Source organism: Podarcis vaucheri, assembly GCF_965113315.1.
Source record: "Podarcis vaucheri genome assembly, chromosome: 2".
Taxonomy (NCBI): domain Eukaryota; kingdom Metazoa; phylum Chordata; class Lepidosauria; order Squamata; family Lacertidae; genus Podarcis; species Podarcis vaucheri.
This window is the reverse complement of record NC_138760.1, coordinates 92,111,850-92,133,508: the sequence shown is the minus strand read 5'-3', so window position 1 is coordinate 92,133,508 and position 21,659 is coordinate 92,111,850. Positions and strand designations below refer to the sequence as shown.

The following is a 21,659-nucleotide window of genomic DNA, read 5'->3' as shown; positions in this document are numbered from 1 at the left end:
TGAAATCAAATATAATGCAAACAATATCTCCAACAGAACAATAAAAAATCAGCATTAAATTGTTCATCATTCTATAAAAGTCTGGCAGCAAAATATCACCTAACACTTCACATCTCTGCCCAAAGCCTGCCAAAAGATATGCTCAATGGAGCTTATCCTTGGCAAGCATATAGGATTTCAGTCTAAGTAAACATTTTCATTCCATTTGCATAGCTGTGAGCTAAAATAGAATTTGTGTAAACTTTTTTTTGGGGGGCGGGAAACTGTTCTTAACCTGAGACACCACTTTAGCTAATGGGGCCTCCCGCTGCGGCCGCGCCATCAGAGCACAATTTCTGTTCTCATCCTGAAGCAAAGTTCTTAACCCGAGGTACTATTTTCTGGGTTAGCGGAGTCTGTAACCTGAAGCGTTTGTAACGTGAAACGTCTGCAACCCGAGGTACCAGTGTGTGTGTTTGTTTGTATATATATGTGTGTGTGTGTGTGTAATATTTCATTATACAGGTTAAGAACTTTGCTTCAGGATGAGAACAGAAATTGTGCTCCGGCGGCACAGAAGCAGCAGGAGGCCCCATTAGGTAAAGTGGTTAAGAACGGACCTCCGGAACGAATTAAGTTCTTAACCCGAGGTACCACTGTATATATATTATCTATGTGTCTCTTCCTATCCTCAGTCACTTAGTTCCATTTCCTCTCTTAAGCTGTTGCCTGTTTCCCCTGCTCTCAGCTCCTCAACATTATTATGGTTATGATGAGGCTACTGGGAAAGGGGTGTTGCTCCCTCATGTATATTCTAAACAATGTTTGCATATATGCAAACCTCAGGTTACTCTGAGTCTGCTGACACCTCTTTGCTTGTGTGTGAGTGATGATATTTTGGCTGCAGTTCCATGAGCACCAGAAAGCTTGAATCACAAATGGAAAGGGTGATACTTTTCTCATAGTTATACTTCCACATATTTGTATATTCCAACTCACATACATGAATTGTGATGGATTGCATCAAAGAAATAAGGTACACATATACAGGCATCTGGGTCTGGGCTCTTTAGTCTAAATGCTCATTCCAAAATTCAAACAAACTCATGTACCTGGGGAAGAGGCCATAATTGCACATTGGATAGATGTTAGATTCTTCTGAGATCCTCTTTTCTTTAAACTTCCAAATCTAAAATAGAAAATTTTATAAACTTAGTTGAAAAGCTTAAATAGCATCAGTTGGAAATTTAGAAGTTTAAGACCTCATTCCTACGGACACTTATTTGGAACGCTGTGAAATTTATCTCCAAGTAAATATGCGTATGATTGAGCTGTGTTGAAATCTTTTTGGCAAGGGATTTACATTTCAGAAAGTGTGCTATTTTATTTTTTATTAGAAAGGACACTGCTAGAACCAGACGGAAGAAATCCTCATTTTCTTTTAAAATAGCATATGTATTATATAATTAATGAACCCCCCTCCCAAAAAAATCTATTCTCCAAATCTTTTATTAGCAGGCAAAATATTCATCAGAGAGCTGCAATGATAATTTTACAGGTTTCTGTACCAAACAAGCATTAAAAGATTTTTCTTCTTCAACCGAATCCACCTAATTCAGTAATTCAGTAGTAAAATAATAAAGATGTGGATCAGAAATCAATATTAATTAGTTCAATAGTTTTTGCATGATCTGCCATCCACCAAGTGACATAATAGAAGTGTCCATGGAATAATAATGCATATACACATAACTGATAAAATCTGGATTCCAGTGAGTGATTCACAAAATAAGAGGCCTCATATATCCTGATTTTCCTGATCAGCACCCCTAAACATGCAGCTTCCAAGTTACATTAATTTGGTGTCATGCCTGCAAACTTAACGCAGGAAAACATAATTCTAGTGTTCATGCACCTATAGAATGTCCACTCTGCTGAAGACTGACTGGCAACAATGCTTTCAGCACACCTCTTTACGGAATTGATGCGATTAACCAGCTTCCAAGATGCCTTCTGTCTAAAATGTTACAAGGATTGTTTCGTTTATGTCTGAAAGTATCCAGTGTTGTAAGCTGCCATGGAATCATGAACTTGACTATTCAAATAATAAACAAACCAACAAACAAAAAAGCAGGGTTTGCCAAACTTATTGGGCCTGCAGGCAGATTTGGAAAACACCATGGGCACCCACCACAAAACGGCATTTCTATGGCTGAGTCTGGCTAGTTACAAAACAGGTACCATGTGGGGAGAAGGCTAACCTTTCTCTCCTCTTTTGCCCAGGTCATTTTTGAATTTTACTACCCGCTTTGCCTAGGCCTCTGTATTGTTTTTACATCCCTTCAGAAGGGAGCTGTTTCCAGAGGAATAACTGTGAGGCGTGAAAGACTCTGTGTTGGACATCAGAGGATGACTATCTCTACTAGTCTTGTGCCTCCATCCAGCCTTAAAAGCCTTCAGAAGGGCAACTTCCGGAGGCGGCGCGAAACAGCAATGGCGGTCCTCTTCGGTCTCTGAAGAGGGGCTCCGCAGAAAAGGGTCGTATGCTGCGGCACAGCGACGACCCACCAAGAAAAACAACGGGCAGAGTGAGTCCGTGGCCGTGGGACTCGGCGGGCACCTGGAGCGACCCCCAAAACGAAGAAGGGACCCCGTAAGGGGCTCCGGAAGCGTGGAGGGGAAGCGGTGCTGTGAGTTCATCGCTCTTTCTGCGGGAGTGAAGCTGCGCGGCTGCTGCTGATGAGCGCCGACCTTTCTTCCTGAACTATTGGATTCTAAATTACCTACTCGTGAGTAAGGACCATTTTTATTGGGATTATAAATTCTTAATTCGGCTGAAAGCGGGGGACGAGAAAAAGGAAGTCCGTCTCCCGGCTGCGCTTAAAGATCAAAGGCAAAGAAACTGACAAGCTGGAGGCAATTTAAAAGGATTACAAATTTGGAATTATCGTGCGCTGGTGGAACTGGTACGTAAAAGGGAAAAGGCAAGTCTTTTTTGTGTGTGTTGGATTCTAATTGGGACTCTCCTCCTTTTTATGGATTATAAAAATTTAAGATACCAAATATCGGACTGACAGGAGAAAAGAGAACTGTCATTGCGGAAACTGTAACTAAAATAGAAATTGCTACAGTTGAGTGTTGTTGGAAGATACAACTAAGGAACTGTAACTTGCACCTTCTAGATGAGACTTTGTGGCAATTTGGGAAGTGCTCTGTAAGCTAAAAAAGTTTGAAGGACTATTGTTAGACTGTTTGGGACTGCAGGGACTTTAATGGTGGACAAACTTCTTTCTTTCTTTCCTGAACTGTAACACTCCCCCTAGTGGAACTTTGGATTTATAAGAGCCTGGGAACAAACTTTATTTTGACTCTCTGCTGTTCGGTTATTTACATTTGGGAACTGTCTTTCCCATGGGATAATAGGCAATCTGACCTTGATTCATAGACAGGTGTGGAATGAGTGGCCCACCGAAAACAAGAGCAAAAACGAAAGCAAAGCAAGCTCAACTTGTGCAAACAACTTTGACCACTCAGTCACGTAGATCATCCATTCCAGCTGTACTAAGGGAAGTTGAACAGCCAACAACAGAGGATATGGCTGCAGGAGGATCTGATACCCTCTTAAAAGAAATGTTAGAACAATTTGCAATTTTAAACAAGAAGATGGACGACCAGACGGCAAAAATTGACCTAGCCACATCCTCTATTACAAAACTGTCTGAACAAGTTGCACAAAACACACAAGCAATTGGAAATCTTAAAGAAGCAACTTCTGAGAATCGGAAACTGGCTGAGGCAGCCAATTTAAAGGCTGATCAAGCAAATCAGAAAGTTGAGGCCATAAAAGGGGAGGTAAGGCCACTTCATAAGCACATCAGTGACCAACAGGCCTATCTGTCTATGGTGGAATTGAGAAATCGGGAAAATAATTTGAGATTAAGATCTATCCCAGAGCTTGAGAAAGAAGATTTGATTGGCTATCTGACAGCAGAATTTTCTAAGTTCTGGGGTATAGAAGCAGATAAGGACTTTAAAATAACAACCGTGTTTAGATTGGGAAGAGTAGTAAAGAGAGACAGACCCAGAGATTGTTTGATCATCTTGAGATCCAAACAGGAGAGAGACAAAATATTGGACCTTCATTTCAAGAAATCGCTTGATATTCAAGATAAAAGGGCGGAAATTTACAAGGATATACCAAAACAACTTTTGGACCTGAGAGCCGTATATACTGACCTAGCAAGACTACTGAGAGGCAACGGGATACCCTACAGGTGGGAGTTTCCCCAAGGTTTATCTTTTAACTACAAAGGAAAGAAATTTAAGATTAAAACAACAGAGGACAACCAGAAGTTCCTGCACGACCACGGAGAGGATCTGCAGAAGGGAATAGCAGTTCCTTGGCCACAGCCACAACCTGGAATAGAACCAACACCTTCTCCCTCGGGCCCAGACGAAGAGAAGGACACCCCATAAAGAGGACAACAGACTGATTCAGGATGTCTCTGCAGCTGTACAGTTGGAATATTCATGGAGCAAATTCCCCGGAAAAAAGGAAAAAGATCTTCCATATCTTGAAAAAAGAACAATTGGACATTATTTGCTTGCAGGAAACACATGTGACTAGACTCCACAGGAAAGTTTTAATTAATAAAAGATTGGGCCAAGAATTTATTTCATCAGATAGAGTTAAAAAGAGAGGCGTGGTGATATATGCAAAGGAGAACTTGTCACCGAAATTTCTGTTTAAAGATGAGCAAGGAAGAATTTGGGCAATTGAAATACAAACTCAAGGAGAAAAATTTTTGATATTAGGAATTTATGCACCAAATGAGGGGAAGTCGGAATTTTATAAGAAGCTACATGAGACATTGCTGGACTTTCTGGATTATACCAACATCATTATGATGGGAGACATGAATGGGGTGGTCTCTACTTATATGGATAAGTCACAAAATCAAAATCTAACTAAAGATGGCAGACTACCAAAAACATTTTTTGAACTAACTGACAATATGGATTTGATTGATATTTGGAGGACAAGAAACCCCCTAGGTAAAGAAGGAACATTCTTTTCTGAGGCCCACCTGTCAGCTGGCTCCTTCAGATGGAAAATGAATGACACCCTATTAAGAGATCAAGAGATTGTAAAGAAGGCCCAAAAAACTTTAAAGGACTATTTTGAAATTAACTTGAACACCTCAGTGGAAAAGAGAGTAATCTGGGACGCAAGTAAAGCTGTAATGAGAGGATTTCTGATACAACAGAATACGATCAAGAAAAAACTTTGGAATGGGAAAAAAGATAAGATTTTAGAGAAGATAAGAGATGGAGAGAAAATAATTGAGACTAAAACCAAAATCAAAAGAGATTTTAAGAGAGATTAAATTGCACCAAACACAATATATGAAATTGATAAACCAAGAAGTGGAATGGAAAATTAAACAAATGAAACAAAGATCATTTGAATCGGCAAACAAATGTGGAAAACTGCTAGCATGGCAGTTGAAAAAGAGACAAAAACTGAACTTTGTTACCAATTTAGAGGTTGAAGGGAGAAATATTCAGAAACCAGATGAAATTAGAAAGTGTTTCCAGAAATATTTTAAAAAACTGTACACGCAAGGACCTGAGGAAGTATTAGAGATAGAACAATTTTTGAAAGTTAATGGCCTACCAAAATTATCTCAGGAGAAGAGATCAACCCTGAACTACAGAATAACATTACAGGAAATTGAGGGTGCCATTCAGAATATGCAACTAGGCAAATCCCCAGGCCCAGATGGACTTACCTCCAAGTATTATAAGACATTGAAAGACTATTTGACACAACCACTAATGGAGGTCTGTAATCAGATTATGGAGGGAAGGAGGGCACCGGAAACGTGGAAAGAAGCTTTCATCACATTGATACCTAAATTGGAAACTGAAAAGGCTCAGCTTAAGAATTACCGTCCCATCTCACTCCTAAACGTGGATTATAAAATTTTTGCGGACATTTTGGCAAATAGACTTAAAACGGTTTTAAATGAAGTAATCCATAAGGACCAGGCAGGCTTTCTCCCAGGCAGACATTTGTTTGACAATACCAGGAACATTATTGATATTCTGGAACTGTTGCAAACCAATATTAACACTAAAGCAGTGTTAATTTTTATTGACGCGGAGAAGGCCTTTGACAATATCTCTTGGAAGTTTATGAAAAAGAACCTGGAAGGAATGGGAGTGGGACGGGGGTTTGAAAACGGTCTAGAAGCAATTTATTCAGAACAAAAAGTTGATAGTGAACAATGTGGTGACAGATGAGTTTAAAATTGAAAAAGGAACACGGCAGGGGTGCCCCCTTTCCCCTTTGTTATTTATCTCAGTCCTGGAGGTGCTTTTGAATATGATTAGGGAGGACCAGCTGGTTCAAGGAATACGGGTCGGAGTGAAACAATACAAACTGAAGGCTTTTGCAGATGACTTGGTGTTAACACTACAGGAGCCAGAATCTAGTACAAAAAGAGTCTTAGAACTGATTCATGATTTTGGTCGGGTGGCGGGTTTTAAGTTGAATAAACAAAAAACTAAAGTTTTGGGGGGAAACTTGACACCTTTAGAAACGGATGGGTTTCAGAAGGAAACAGAGTTAAATGTGGTTAAAAAAGTGAAATACCTGGGGGTCAACTTGTCTTCCAAAAATTTGAACCTATTTAAAGATAACTATGAAAAATGTTGGTCAGAAGTTAAAAAGGATTTAGAAATTTGGTCAAGACTGAAACTTTCCTTGTTGGGCCGAATAGCAGCTATAAAAATGAATGTTTTGCCAAAGATGTTGTTTTTGTTCCAAACCCTACAGATCGTGGACAGAGTGGAATGTTTTGGAAAGTGGCAGAAGGATATTTCGAAGTTTGTTTGGCAGGGCAAAAAGCCCCGAATAAAGTTTAAAATATTAACTGATGCAAAAGAAAGAGGGGGGTTTGCCCTGCCAGACTTAAGGTTATATTATGAAGCTGCAGCCTTCTGCTGGATGAAAGATTGGTTGCTTTTAGAGAACACGGATGTCCTAGATCTGGAAGGGTTTAACAACTCGTTAGGATGGCATGCATATTTGTGGTACGACAAGGTAAAGACTCACAAAATGTTTAAAAACCATATTGTCAGGAAAGCAATATTTATGGTCTGGACAAAATATAAAGACTTACTAGAAAGTAAGACCCCGAGGTGGTTATCACCAGTGGAGGCTAAAGCCAGGAAAAAACCCAATATGGAGGCCGGCTGGCTGAAATAGTAGAAAAAATTGGAGAAAACTGGAGATTACAGAGCTATGAAAAACTAAAGAGTAAGGTGCAAGATTGGTTTCATTATGCTCAAATTCAGGAGGTGTTTAAGATGGATAAAAAAACAGGATTCCAGGTGGAAAAATCGAAACTAGAGACAGAATTGTTAGAACCAAAGACTAAGTTATTATCAAGAATGTATAACTTGCTGCTTAAATGGAACACTCAGGATGAGACAGTTAAATCAGCCATGATAAAATGGGCTCAAGACATTGGGTACAACATTATGTTTGAAGACTGGGAAAAGTTATGGACCACCGGTATGAAATTTAGGGCATGTAATGCCTTGAAAGAAAATATTATGAAAATGATATACAGGTGGTACATGACCCCAGTCAAGCTTGCTAAGATATATCACTTGTCTGACAATAAATGTTGGAAATGTAAGGAGGCTGAAGGGACATTCTTTCACCTATGGTGGACTTGTCCAAAAGTGAAGGCCTTTTGGGAAATGATCTATAATGAGTTAAAAAAGGTGTTTAAGTACACCTTTCCTAAGAAACCAGAGGCCTTTCTCTTGGGCATAGTCGGCCAAAAGGTGTTAAAGAAGGACAGAACGTTTTTTATGTATGCAACTACTGCAGCAAGAATTCTCATCGCAAAACATTGGAAGACTCAAGATTTGCCCACACTGGAAGAGTGGCAAACGCAACTGATGGACTATATGGAATTGGCTGAGATGACTGCCAGGATCCGAGATTTGGGAGAAGAAGCAATGGAGGAAGACTGGAAAAAATTTAAGAACTATCTGCAAAAATTTTATAAGTTATATGAATTATAAGAACTCGCGTGATTTGGAAAGGTTAGCCCCAGTAATGAGAGTGGATGTTATATGAAACAAAGTAATATTAACGAAAGGACCAATGTTTAAATGTTTAAAACAAGATTATATTTATGCTTAGAGTAAATTGATAATAAGTAATTTAAACTTAAAATATAATGATTTGAAAGTACAAATGAAACGCATGAAACAAGGTTATAATTTGCTGATATTTTTATTGTCAAGAATGCACGGTGAGGGAGATGTGGGGAAGTCCGGTAGAAAACTGAAAGAAGCTTTGAAAGGATCTATTTTTCTTTTTATCTTTCTTTCTTGTTGTTCTTGTTTCTTTGTATATCTGACTGTATATCTTTATCTGGAAAAACACAATAAATTTTTTTACAAAAATAAAAAAATAAAAAAACAGAAGTGAAAAGCTGCCAGTAGACCAACTGTTGCTTAATATATGTTTTGACTTGATCTATTAGTAATGTGTATGTTTATTTAAATGTTTAGGTCAAATGAACTGTTAATTGCTGGCGATTTGTTTGTGTGTGTTATGTTGCATTGTTACTATATGGCTTACTATGTATTGTTGTTGTATTTTGATTTTTTTTCTGTGACTGTGAGCATAGATTTATTTGTGGGAAAATGTGGCTTATAAATAAAATGGCAATGGCAGTACCTTTACTCCCATGATTCCTCCACCGATGAGTTCATCTCTCACTGGGTTGAATGATAGAAAGGTTAACCGTCCAAAACCTGGATTTTCTACTGAACAAGTCTCATTATAATCCTTGTTGTAAACCTTAAAAAAACAAATACTGATGTCAAAGATCTTGTATTTTACAACATTTCAAATTACATCTAAAATTAACTCTTTTTAATGTGCACATACTTTCTTTCCTTGTCAGTAAAAATAAAGCAGGTTCTAAATAATTATTATTATTATTATTATTATTATTATTATTATTATTATTATTATTATTATTATTATTTCTGCATTTTAATTTAATATTATTACCATTACTGCATTATAATTTAGTTTTATTACTATTTCTGCATTATTATTTCCATGGCCTGTTTAATTTGTATCCAAAATTTATTTGTGTTCTCTTTTTTTTAAAAAAAAACATTTTTTATTAACTGGCCAATCACATCAAATTAAATCATATCACATAAATTCCGAATTACAAAGCCAAATTCTAAATTTTGTTGGGGGGACCCATATTTCAAGATCCGAAGGGGGATTCTGATCATCTTCTTGCTGCTGCGTTAATGTCCCAATCAGTCCCAATCAGTCCAAACAAAGTTCATAGTTCTATCCCATCTTATCTTGCTGTTTCCACATCACATCTTGTTCATATATTTTCTCTTTTTTCTTTATGATCTCTTCTGATAGTCTCCTTAAGCCGATAAACACCAATAGTAATAATAGTCCTGTGTGAATTTTCCGTTCTTCCAATCCTCAAATCGAGATGGTTTCCATATATCGTCTCCTTCATAGATAACATCACTCTTTCCATCATAGTCTCGTAAAACTGTCGCTCTTAAGTCCCACTGAGGAGTTTAACCCACAATAAATAAACAGCTCTATTTCTCTCTTTCTCCTCCCAGACTCAAAACCTCCGACAGAACTTCCCAATATGGCGACGGCATTTTTAACTGCGTCATTCCCAAGCTCTTACACATTCCACGCTCTTCTTAAAACGTGCTTTGGTTTGAAAGTTTATCTCCACACAGCCTTAAATCCACAGCTTAAGTCCTTAAAACGACATTTCTGACTCGTAAGGGGAGGTGATTCTTGTTTAATCACATAGGGAACGAAGGAAGAGGTTTTTCCCCCTCCCCCATCAAGCATTTGCCGTACCTTGTCTTGGCGTATCTTCTCATGTTTTATTCTTATCTTGTTTTGTCAGAGATCTCTTCTGTTAGCAGTCTTTACTCCCCCTTCTTTCTTGAAATATGTGCATTCCTTTCATCCAAATTGTTTCCTTTGAAGTTCTGCATCTAGTGGCGCGAATCAGGGATGGCGTTCAGGAGTGCCGAAATCCCACAGGAGGGCGCTGTGCCTAGTGCCCCCACCCCCACAAATTCGGGGGTGGTATAGGGCACAGCAGGCAAGGGCCGCCCCCCCCAATCCTGGGGGGGGGTTAAGGAGGCTAATTACCCCCATCATAGCCTCCAAATTACCTCGTGTGGGTCGGAGAGATGTTATTGTCAGCCAACTTCCAATGCGCCCCCCAGTGGCCCCCAAAATTTATTTGTGTTCTCATGCTTTCACCATAAATGAGGGGGGAAACCCCTTTCAGTATTAGATTCACGTTTTATGGAACTTTTTTGTTGTCATGTATCATCTGGTTATTACTATAAAAGAATTTTCTTTTATACTGGTGTACAATGAAAAATTATGACTCCCTGTCCAGATATTCTCCAAAATATCAAACATTATCAAGAATCCTAAATCTTTCCCTCAGTTTATAATACGTATATACTTTTAACCTGTTTCTTCTCACAACCCAAAAGAAAGCAACATTCTGCATAGTTCTGAGACAATATGTCTCCTGATACATATATACTGTATTTTTCCGTCTATAAGACGTCCTCATGTATTTTTGGGGACTCCAATTTAAGAAAATGGGGGAAGATCTATCCATGTGTAAGACGCCCCCAAATTTTGGACATTATTTTTTAGGAAAAAACCCTAGTCTTATACACAGAAAAATACAGTAATTTTCAAACTGTGAATTTTGAACAACATCCAACAACACTATAGTTTGGCTTGCTGTGACAGGCAAACCAGATTGATGAGCTCAGATATGGAAGAGTTGACAAAAAATGCTGTCTGGATTACCAAAGTAATAAGCAATGTTGAAGATTCTAGCATCTTGTGTACCTGTCTCATTCCTATCCTCACAGAAGCATCAGTGTCAGAACCTCTTTAAAGGCTATTTTGTGACTGCTGTATGCTTGTATTCATTAGCTTTGCAACAGTGTCTCTGAACTGAATGAAAAAGCAAATGGGATGTCCGTGTTTTCGGTTACAGAGCAAAACTGCCACTGCAATCCTAAACATGCTTACTCAAGAGTAGTGCCCGCTGATTCAGTAAAGCTTAAAGGTAAAAGGTAAATGTACCCCTGACCATTAGGTCCAGTCATGGACGACTCTGGGGTTGTGTGCTCATCTCGCTCTATAAGCCGAGGGAGCCAGTGTTTGCCTAGAGAGTCATGTGGCCAGTATGACGAAGCCTTACCTGCTAATGTGCTAAGGCAGGTGTGGGAAGCCTTTGGTCTGCCAGATGTTGCTGAACTAAAAGGGACATTCCAGAGGAGGAGGAGGCGCAGGTTGGGGCAAAGAGAGACTTATACCTATTCCAAACCCTGTTCAGCTTGGTCATGTGACTCAGGGCCCACACCTCAAAGCTTGGTCCCCTGCACTTGGCATTAGCCCTTGCCAAAAGCTCCTGAATGGAGTTTGGAATGGGATAGTTTATGTGGATGTGAGTTATGCTAGCCTAAATTACACTGGCTTCCTATAATTAGGATTGCTCTGTAAATGTTTAGAAGGCACCCACAAAATCTCCCCAAACAGGCAAAGGGAAAAGGGGGGGGGGTGCACAAGCAGAGACAGTAGATTACCAGGTACAGCTACTAAAAAACTGGAGTTTCAGGTAAATAGGGGCAGCTCAAGCAGACAACAGTTTTCATATGTCACATGCAAAGGCATGCAACTGAGCTTCAACACTGCTTTTGAAAGTGAAATGTGGCTTTGAAAGTGAATAATTTAAAGCCAAGATGTTGCACATGGAAGTGGAGCACTTAACCCTTTGAACACCCAGTTTCTTCACTCAGAACTCCCTTCTCCCCAAGCTGCTTTGAACTTTAAAATGATGATGATGATGATGATGATGATAATTTATTTATACCTTGCCCATCTGGCTGGGCTTCCGCACCCACTCTTGGCGGCTTCCAACAAAATATTAAAATACAGTAATCCACCAAACATTAAAAGCTGCCCTAAACAGGGCTGCCTTCAGATGTCTTCTAAAAGCCTGGTAGTTGTTCTCTTTGACATCTAGTGGGAGGACGTTCCACAGGATGGGTGCCAGCACTGAGAAGGCCCTCTGCCTGGTTCCCTGTAACTTGGCTTCTCGCAGTGAGGGAACCGCCAGAAGGCCTCAGAGCTGGACCTCAGTGTCCGGGTAGAACGATGGGGGTGGAGATGCTCCTTCAGGTATAATGGACTGAGGCCATTTAGGGCTTTAAAGGTCAGCACCAACACTTTGAATTGTGCTCGGAAACGTACTGGGAGCCAATGTAGGTCTTTCAAGACCGGTGTTAAATGGTCTTGGCTGCTGCTCCCGGTCCCTCTAGATGGTCCAGAAAGATGTTATGGTTGATGGTGTCAAAAGCCGCAGAGAGATCCAGCAGAACTAGGAAACAGCTCTCACCTTTGTCCCTAGCCTGCTGGAGATCAGCAACCAGTGCGACCAAGGCAGTTTCAGTCCCATGATGAGGCCTGAATCCTGACTGGAAGGGATCCAAATGGCCCGCTTCTTCCAGGCGTGCCTGGAATTGTTCAGCAACCACTTGCTCAATCACCTTACCCAAGAATGGAAGATGTGACACTGGGCGATAGTTGGCCATATTGGCCGCATCTAAAGATGGTTTTTTAAGAAGCAGTTTGATAACCGTCTTTTTCAGTGGGACTGGGAAGGCTCCCACATAGAGAGAAGCATTCACCACCCCACAAAGCCCATTGCCCAGCCCTTCCCAGCTAGCTTTTATAAGCCAGGGTGGGCAACGATCAAGGAGACAGGTGGTTGGTTTCAGTTGTCCAAGCAGCCTGTCCACATCCTTGAAGGTAACAGATTGGAATTGATCCCATGCAACTTAACTAGACAGGAATCTAGCACTCTCCCGCCCTGGCCCTGCTCCCACGGTGGAGTCTACCTCTTTCCAAATCTTAGCGACTTTATCTGCAAAAAAAACTTTGCAAAATCATTGCAGGAGATCATGTGGCCCGTACTGGGCCCCGATGGAGCAGGTGGTTCTGCTAAATTGCAAACCACCTAAAAGAGTCTCCTGCTGCTGTTTTCCGCATATGCAACAGAGGCGGTGAAGAAGGTCTTCTTCGCCGTCGCTATCGTCACTTGGTAGGCTTGACATTGAGCTCTAACCCGTGTCCGGTCAGATTCAGAATGAGTTATTAGCCACCAGCACTCTAGCCGTCTCAGCAATTGTTTCATTGCCCTTAGATCCGTGGAAAACCATTGGGCTGTCTAGGCTCCATGCAATCGGAGAGGGCACTTCGGAGCCAAACAGTCAATAGCCCTGGTTAACTCTACATTCCAGTGGGCCACCAGGGAATCAGCTGAAAGGACATCAACATGGGATAAAACATCCCCTACAACTCTCTGGAAACCATTTGGATCCATTAAGCGGCGGGGGCAGTTATACTTGGGCTCTGTTACACTTCTCTGAAAGTGACATATAGCTAGTTCCATATGCTCACGTGCTGCGCAAATCTTCCCTAACAGGGAAATACCGAAGTCCTATTACTTTGCTGCCAGAATCTGCAAATCGTTTCTCTTCTCATAAGGAAAAAAAACCGCTTGTATCAAGAATGACAAAACACAATTTTACCTTAATTGAGAAATCTTTTTGCAGAACAAAGTAGACATTATACTTTTCAGAGTAAGTGATGATTCTTGCTGAGCTGAGCTGAGACTTTGGAAACTCCAACTCTCTTCTAACTGAAAAGTTGAACACAGACAAGATTTTTTACACAATAATAATAATAATAATTATTTGGGAATCTAATCTAGCCTTGTAAATAAATCCACAAACATTACTAGATAGGGAGAGGGTGAGGGAAACAAGCTGCAAAGGCACTACAGTACTAGCATGTGCTTCCATGCTGGCTACAGAGAAAGGGAAGTATTCTCCTCTGCAGCCAGCAAAGGTGCTACCACTTAGCAGGCAGGTTTTTCTAACTAGCCTTCCACCAAGTAGATCTGCAGAGGAGAGGTGGCAAGATCTGTCTTCTTCCACCAGTCCATTCAATCATCTGCATAGAATTTCTGGTTTGCTATGTCTTCCTGGCAAGTAGTTGAATACAAGCTCAGCTAATCCAACTGTTTTATACTATTGGCTCCATCTTCAATGGAACTACTCAGAAGATAGTCATTAAAATCAGTAGAAAAGTCATATTCTACAATTCAATAGAAGAAATATTTAAAATTATATTTAACATGACTAACTTGAGTTGGTATAGGATTATGAACAATTTCATACTCTGTATCTAGCAGAACAGAAATGGAAAAGGGATTTGGGCACTGAATAGAGCAGATTTATCAATATAAATGGCTCCTCAGCTAGGAGACCTCAAAGAACAGATTAAGATAAATGCTAGTCCAGTTTACTGAACACAATGTGTTCCCTGGAAATTGTTCATTAGACAAGCATTAGCATAATGAGTCCATAATTACCATTGTTTCATATGGGAACATTTCTAAACTGGGAGTTGCCCAATCTCTCTCTATGGTTTGTTCCTGGTTTGGCTGCAGCCAACCATCAAAAGAGAGACAAAGGAAAAATTGATCTGTCAGATCTCTCCTGCTTTCCTTTGCTTTAGTTTAGATTCCTGCATTGCAGGGCATTGGACTAGACGACTCTCAGGGTCCCTTCGAACTCTACAATTCTATGATTCTATTACTGTATCTGATCTTGCTCCCTCCCTGCATGGTTTCTTCCCCAAAATGGCTGCCATTGCCCAGCAATCACAAAAAAGCAAGGAACGAAGGAAGGAAGGAAGGAAGGAAGGGGGCTAAATCTGCAGAGTGTATAGTGAGGTGTGGACACAATTCTTTACATTTGGCTAGTTGAATTTCCATATTGTGAGTGGACAGATTGTGGGACCTGCATGTACACACACAGGGCTGTGTCTTCCTGCTGAAATCCTGTAACTTTTCATACTGCAAAATGTTCCAATTATTTATTTATTTAGCTCCACTTTTGCTGTGCTGCCCTTCCAGACGGCAGTAATGTGATATTAGGGAAACATCGCAGAACAAGTAATAAAGTGGAATGATGTCTGTGCAGTCCAGTATAAATCCACCACTAATGTGCTATTATTGTGTCAATGGCATGTTACAGAATGCAACCACCAGAGAGAGAGAGAGAGAGAGAGAGAGAGGTGAGGAAGAGCGGGATAACCACATTCCTGGCACCATTGTCACTGCTGCTTACCTGGACCAGGCTGGGGCAAGGTCAGAGCCATGTGGCTATACATTCCAGTGTTCCCATTGGTTCAGCTGCACAGCCCTGACCTTCCTTGGCAGCACCCCAGCTTGGTAAAGATAAGGAGCAGTGGCGTAGGTGTCAGGAGGGTGGTTCCAGGGCTGTGCGTGTGGAGGAAAAACTTAAAACATGTTGCAGGGTTCCCAAAAATAGACCAGAGGCAATTGTACTTCACCCAGCAGAGCTTTATTGTTACTGAAGGCAAATGAGCATAAAGGTCACAAATCCAGTACATTTAGGAGTGGCACTGTCAGTTGCAGCAGATTAATCTTAAACTAGCAAGAACTTATAACAAGAATAAACCTTAACACTATATACAGAACAGAATATCACACCAGAACAAAAAGATAGACAGAGAAAGTAAAACCCAGGCCTTACTTATATAGTCAGCATGACCTTTGACAGAAGAGATAAGAGAACCAGATTAAACCATCTGTCCTCAGCTTCTCTGAAGAAATAACCCAAACACCATGAACCTTCTGCTTGCTTCTTTCACACAGAGAAGCTTCCAGAACCCTCTTGAATTACCGTAAATAGAATAGGAAAGATCTCTACACATCAGATCAGTACTTTATGCACTAAGAAATGCAAACTGACATCCCTCACATGCAGTACTACTGACATGTATACGCACACACTATACAGGAAGAGAAAATAAACAAAACATCTAATACTTACTTTGATAAAAAAATAACATTAATGCTGAAATTAATGTTCTGCTTCATTTTTTTAAAAAAGAGAGAAATCTGGGCTACTTGATCAAAAAGACTGACACAAAATGAAAATACACTTGAAAACAAAACCATTAAAGGTGGAATTCAATGTAGCACTAAGGCGGCATTCTGTCAACTCAAGGATTTCTCATCACACAATGGGGTTTCCTCACCCCACCCCAGCCCTCCTAATTCTGTTGTAGGGTTTCTCTCAACCCAACCCCCTGCAGTACGACACACACAAGGGAAACTCATTGCACAATTACTTGTTGAATATTGCCGAATGTCATCAGAAAAATAGTTTGTTTGTTTTTTTTTTTTAAAAAAAGACAGATTATTAGAGACACTAATCAAATGTGAAGTGGCAGAGGCCGGTATAAAGCTCTTAGTGGGCACACTATTTGGTACTTTGTTTAATTCTTCCTTCTGAAAGTACACACAAATGTGAAATGAAATTGAAAGTAGACTATAGATTTACCTTACCAGAAAGATTAGTAGGAAGCAAATCCAGACTGAAAAATCCTTTCGCATCTAACAACACCAGTCGTTTGCTACTGTTAGAATAGGTTGCTAAAAGGAATTGTGAAGAAGATGGTTTTAAGCCATGACTTCAAACAACATTTCTAGATTTATATGACTGGAAGGATACTGAGATACACAGAGGAAAGGGAAGGTGGATCCTAATGTTTCTACAGGTGTTTTATCTTTAACTGGGTAGAATTTACATCTTCTTACCTCCAATGATATCTAAACCTTGCTGGGTGTAGCTCTTAATTAATCTGAAGCCAAAAGAAAGAAAGGCAGTGCCCTTTCCTATAAATCTGCAACAGGAAGAATAATTTAACTTTTTAGAGACATACATAAACAGCACTGGGAAAATGGTACTGACTGAAGCATATCTATTTCCACTGGCCACATTGCACTCAAAGTTCTAAAATTCAAGTGGAAAAACAAAAACAAAAAAAAAGAAATAAAGCAAGTTTTTATATAGTATGTGAACCCAATCAAATAAATAACCAAAGTACCGCTTTTTTGGAGTGGAAAAGTTGTTTTCAGGCACAAAAATGCTAGCAAAACAGAATTAAAACATATTTGGTATACAAGACTCATTAGAGTGACAATGGTGCTCATATGCTACAAATTTTAGATTCTATTTGAGACAGATCTCCAGAGACAATATATGTATGTATGTATGTATGTACTTACATTTGAGGTGATATATCCTTTGGTTTTAAATGCTCTTCAGTTCTAGCCACCTCATCTTCAAAAGTTAATCTTCACAATAATGAAACAGAAATTTGGATTAGGTAAGAAATATACTACAATGCAGTTTGTGAAAATGGAAGAGAAACCACATTTAACATGATGAAACAATAGCATCTCCACATTGGCTTTATTTCTGTTAAATAAATCACGACACATTGTAATATGTCATGTGTTGTTGCTCATCTGAGGTTGCATTCACCTAATTTTAAGACTTACTAAGGAACAGAAGATTTTTATTATGTCCTCATATATAAAACCACAGAATTCAAAGAGGGTGTACTTTTGTTTTCCCATGACTCTAAATTTTAATATAGCTTTCAGCCATGATTGCTTATAGGGCAAAGCACGCCTAAAAATGTTCTGAAAAAGAAAGAGAAACTACATGAAAATGAATAATAGATGGTATCTAACCTGAGTAGACTAGCTAAGGTGTATAGAGCGAAATCAGATTTGTGTTGGAAATGGAAGGAACTGTTTTTTTCAAATGTGGTGGGCATGTAAAAAAAGTTAAAGAATATTGGGAAATGATATATAATGAGATGAAAAAAATGTTTAAAACACCTCCCCTCAAAAAACAAACAAACAAACAAGAGGCATTCCCGTTAGGAATGGTTTAGACAGAGGTACCCAGTTATCAGAAAAACTTATTTATGTATGTAACAACGGTGGCTTGGGTCTTGTTAGCCCAAAAATGGAAGGTGAGGGAGGTCCCTATCAAGGAGGATTGGCAACTTAAGATGATAGAATATGGAGAGTTAGTAGGTCTAACAAGTAGAATAAGATAGCAAGAAGAAGAGGTATTTAAAGAGGAGTGGAAAATTTTCCCTGAGTATGTAGAAAATAATTATGTCCAGTTGAAAACGCTGGCAGTATTAAGGTAAATTCAACAGTATAATATATTTAAAAGGGATGTAAGATGGGAGAACTGAATTATATGAATATAGAAAAATATGCAGGAATGGTGGGCAAATTAAAAGAACCTTGGAAGGGGAGGGAGGGAAGTTGTTGACTGTAATGCAAGATGTTCATTTTGAGATGTAAAACTGAAAATTTAATTAACATTATTTTTAAAAAATTAAAATGTTCCGTAAAAGAAGTAATATTTTGGGTAATAAATGAAAGAGTTTCTCCCCTGTATATTATTTTGTATGCACACACTTAATCTAGAAGGGCAAACCATACAAATGCCTGGTTTTGACAGCTTTTGCTCCTTGCTAGATCATGGAATATTTTTTTCCCCTCACATGTTTAGTCTGACATACTAAAATATACATTAAATTTAGAAAAGTTGGTAGGATAATTACTTCCTTTTTCACAGAGAAGTGTAAAGACCAACAGAAAGATATACCAGCAATTCTACCACAGGGCAAAATATCCCAAATAAAATTAATATAGTACCAGTTTAACTATACATTTAATTCAAAATGGTTTCACAGCTGAAGGGCAATGCAGCTAATCACAAATAACATGATTGTCATGTTTTATTATGAGTTATGGGCTACATTATGGTTCCTCAGAAACTAGGTCATCTTATATCTTGCATCTGTTATGGGTTTGTGGGCGTCAGACTTCTAATCCATATTATCCTAACAATATAAACCAGGCTAGATTCCTCATGAGGTCATTGCCTGGGGAGTGGGCCATTAAGGGGATAGAGGACAAATAATGGTTCATAGATGGTTAAATGGGAAAAAGCCCGAGTTTTTTTAGGTCAGAGTTTGGGTGGGGAGGTGGGAAATAGCAAGCAGAGGGTCAGAAAGCAATGTTTGGTTTTTGTTTGAATCCAAGGCTGTGGCTATGGGAGAGACAAGTTCCTATTGGGTGTTGATGCTGTGAACCCCTCCACCATAAGCTCAGGTTGTACATGCGTGTAAATAAACCAGATATCATAGAGACACCAAAGTCTCCACTGTGACCTATTTCCAAAAGGAAACATGAACCAATATGAGCACCTGGAACTCCAGGAATCTCATATTGCTCAGAGATTGAAGTGGCGTGCAACACATCTTATATGTTACACATATACAACAGAAGTGATGACTGGTGGGGGGGTGGGGCCCAGATGGAATCTCAAAACGAATGCTGGGTTTACTTTGCTGGCAGTTAGCAATCAGAAAATAGAAGTTAAAGGTTGACACATCAACCATAATATAACTGCAAAATCAGCAACATAGCTTTGGCTTTCAGTAGCCAGCTCTAACAATCGCAAGAACAAATATGTTATCTCTCAAGGGTAACTAAAATGCACAACTTGGAACAAAAGACAAGCAGGCACACCAACAAAACACAGAAAACAGTCTGCAGGATCCCAAGCACACGCCTGACTGCAGGAATGCTGGAAAGACTGCCAAGCTATTGCCTTGAGCAGAAGGCAGGAACTGTAACTGAGGTCTCTTCTGGATACAGGCTAGTTAAAAGTTCCTGAAAGCTAAGTACATTCCTGCCATAAGCATTAGAATGCACTAATCCCAGTGAGTCTAGCATGCCAGAAAGTACCCCCCATCCCGCCCACAAATGTCTACAAAACAAACTTCTAAAGTGCCTAGAAAAAAATGCATATTTCTAATTAAGAGGTTTTTCAAAAATAAAGCCTTAATCTGATTTTACTAGAACTTAACATTTTAATTAATTTTTGTTTGCAGGAGCCTACATAAGACATTATGTGATACTTTCAGCATTGGTCTTTCAGCTCTGGGGTGGGGGGCAGGGTATATTTATTGTGATTTCCGGGATTGTTTTAGGGATCAGTATATGGATATATGAAATAATGAGAAAGGGGGTGCCTTTTATAACATGCTGAGAGGAGTGAAACATTGCTGAATACCCACCGTCAGCTTTCACAAATTTACAAATAGCAGAAAAGGCTTAAAGACTTAGGAAACGATCAAGTTAGACTTGGACCCAACCCATTTCTTTTTAGAAATGCGACAATGAGGCATATATGGGTGCATAACTCAAAAAATGTTTTCAAAGTTACATGCAGATAAACCCAAAAGGATAATTTTAAAGTTAATATGTTGAATCTTAATATAGTACCATATTCACCTTTTTTTCTTGGAACCTCTTCGCTTTTGCTTTTTTATAGCACTGGTAATCCCTTGGCCTATATCCATTACCAAAAGCTATTGGCTAGTAGGTGCAGAACAAATAAGACCCTATGCTGATTTCTGGCTGGTGCAGAAGATTCACCATACTAGTAACCAATAAAACATTTACCTGAAATTCAAAAACATGAATTTACATAATGAAGTGGAAAATCCCATTTGTAAAAATAGCTTGGATTTTGTGTGCACATCAAGTTTTCCATGAACCTAGTTCAATACCCCAAAAAACACCAGGGTTTTGAAGAATGCACAACTTACCTCCTTGTTTATGGAGGTTGCACTGTAGTCTATAGATAATCAACATTTTATAAGAATGGTTCCTGGTGGAAGTCATAAATTGTTAGCAATTATCACCGGCTGTTGTTAAGATAAAATGGAATAGTTCCAAGTTTGCTGCAGATGAAGGACATGACACAAATGCGACTTTAAAAGTATACAGTATTACCTAATAGTTGCCATCTTGATTCTGGGTCAGGTTCAAGGTGCCGGTTTTCATAGAATCATAGAAAGTTGGAAGGAACCCTGAGGGTTATCTAGTCCAAACCCCTGCAATGCAGGAATCTCAACTAAAGCATCCATGACATCTATCCAACCGCATACCTCCAATGAAGGAGAGCCCACCACCTTCCAAGGAAGTTGGCTCCAGCCCTTACTGTTAGAAATTTTAAGTTTTAAATTGTTTCTTTCTTCCCCTTCTGCTTGCTTCATGTCACATTTTATAGCTTACATTGAGCTCTTCACCCTCATCCCAAATTTTGCTATCCCACTGCTTGACTCACCAGCTGAACCTACTGCATGGACAGGTGGAGTCGTCCAAACCCTGGGCGGCCCCGTATGGAATAATGACTCAAGACAACGTGCTATGGGATTAAAATTGGCCACAACTTTCTTATGTTTCAGATGTGGGTAGACCTTGGCTCAGGCATTGGGCGTTTATCCCTCCCAGTCCCTCGCTGGGGATGTGGGGAACATCAGGGTTATCCAGAGTGTGTGGGAGGGATGGGCTGGCTCTGGAGAACATATGTTCAAGCAGAGAGAGCCTGCCCCCATTACACCGCCGTCGCAGGGGAGAGCAATGACAACCTCTAGGCGTATGGCCAAAGCTTCCCCTCAAAACAACCCCTTTAACGGGGAACCCTGGTATTGCCACCGTAAAGAGAAGGAGGGCGTGGGTCACCGCTACACGCCCACCCCCATTTAGGGAAGATAGGCT

General features: G+C 39.7%; 1 protein-coding gene across 1 annotated transcript in view; it reads right to left on the bottom strand.

Moving 5' to 3' along the window:
* LOC309524578 (uncharacterized protein) overlaps window positions 1–21,236 on the bottom strand; it is an 86,104-nt gene extending 64,868 nt beyond the window's left edge. Inside the window, exons 1-8 of the mRNA XM_082209247.1 lie at window positions 20,705–21,236; window positions 20,388–20,558; window positions 17,283–17,351; window positions 16,812–16,897; window positions 16,560–16,646; window positions 13,708–13,817; window positions 8,747–8,869; window positions 1,092–1,168 (exon numbers count right to left, since the gene is read on the bottom strand). Coding sequence (XP_082065373.1) covers window positions 1,092–1,168; window positions 8,747–8,869; window positions 13,708–13,817; window positions 16,560–16,646; window positions 16,812–16,897; window positions 17,283–17,351; window positions 20,388–20,455 — 620 coding nt within the window. The 5' untranslated portion in view covers window positions 20,456–20,558; window positions 20,705–21,236. The remainder of the gene's footprint in view (window positions 1–1,091; window positions 1,169–8,746; window positions 8,870–13,707; window positions 13,818–16,559; window positions 16,647–16,811; window positions 16,898–17,282; window positions 17,352–20,387; window positions 20,559–20,704) is intronic.
* Between the last annotated feature and the right edge of the window lie 423 nt (window positions 21,237–21,659).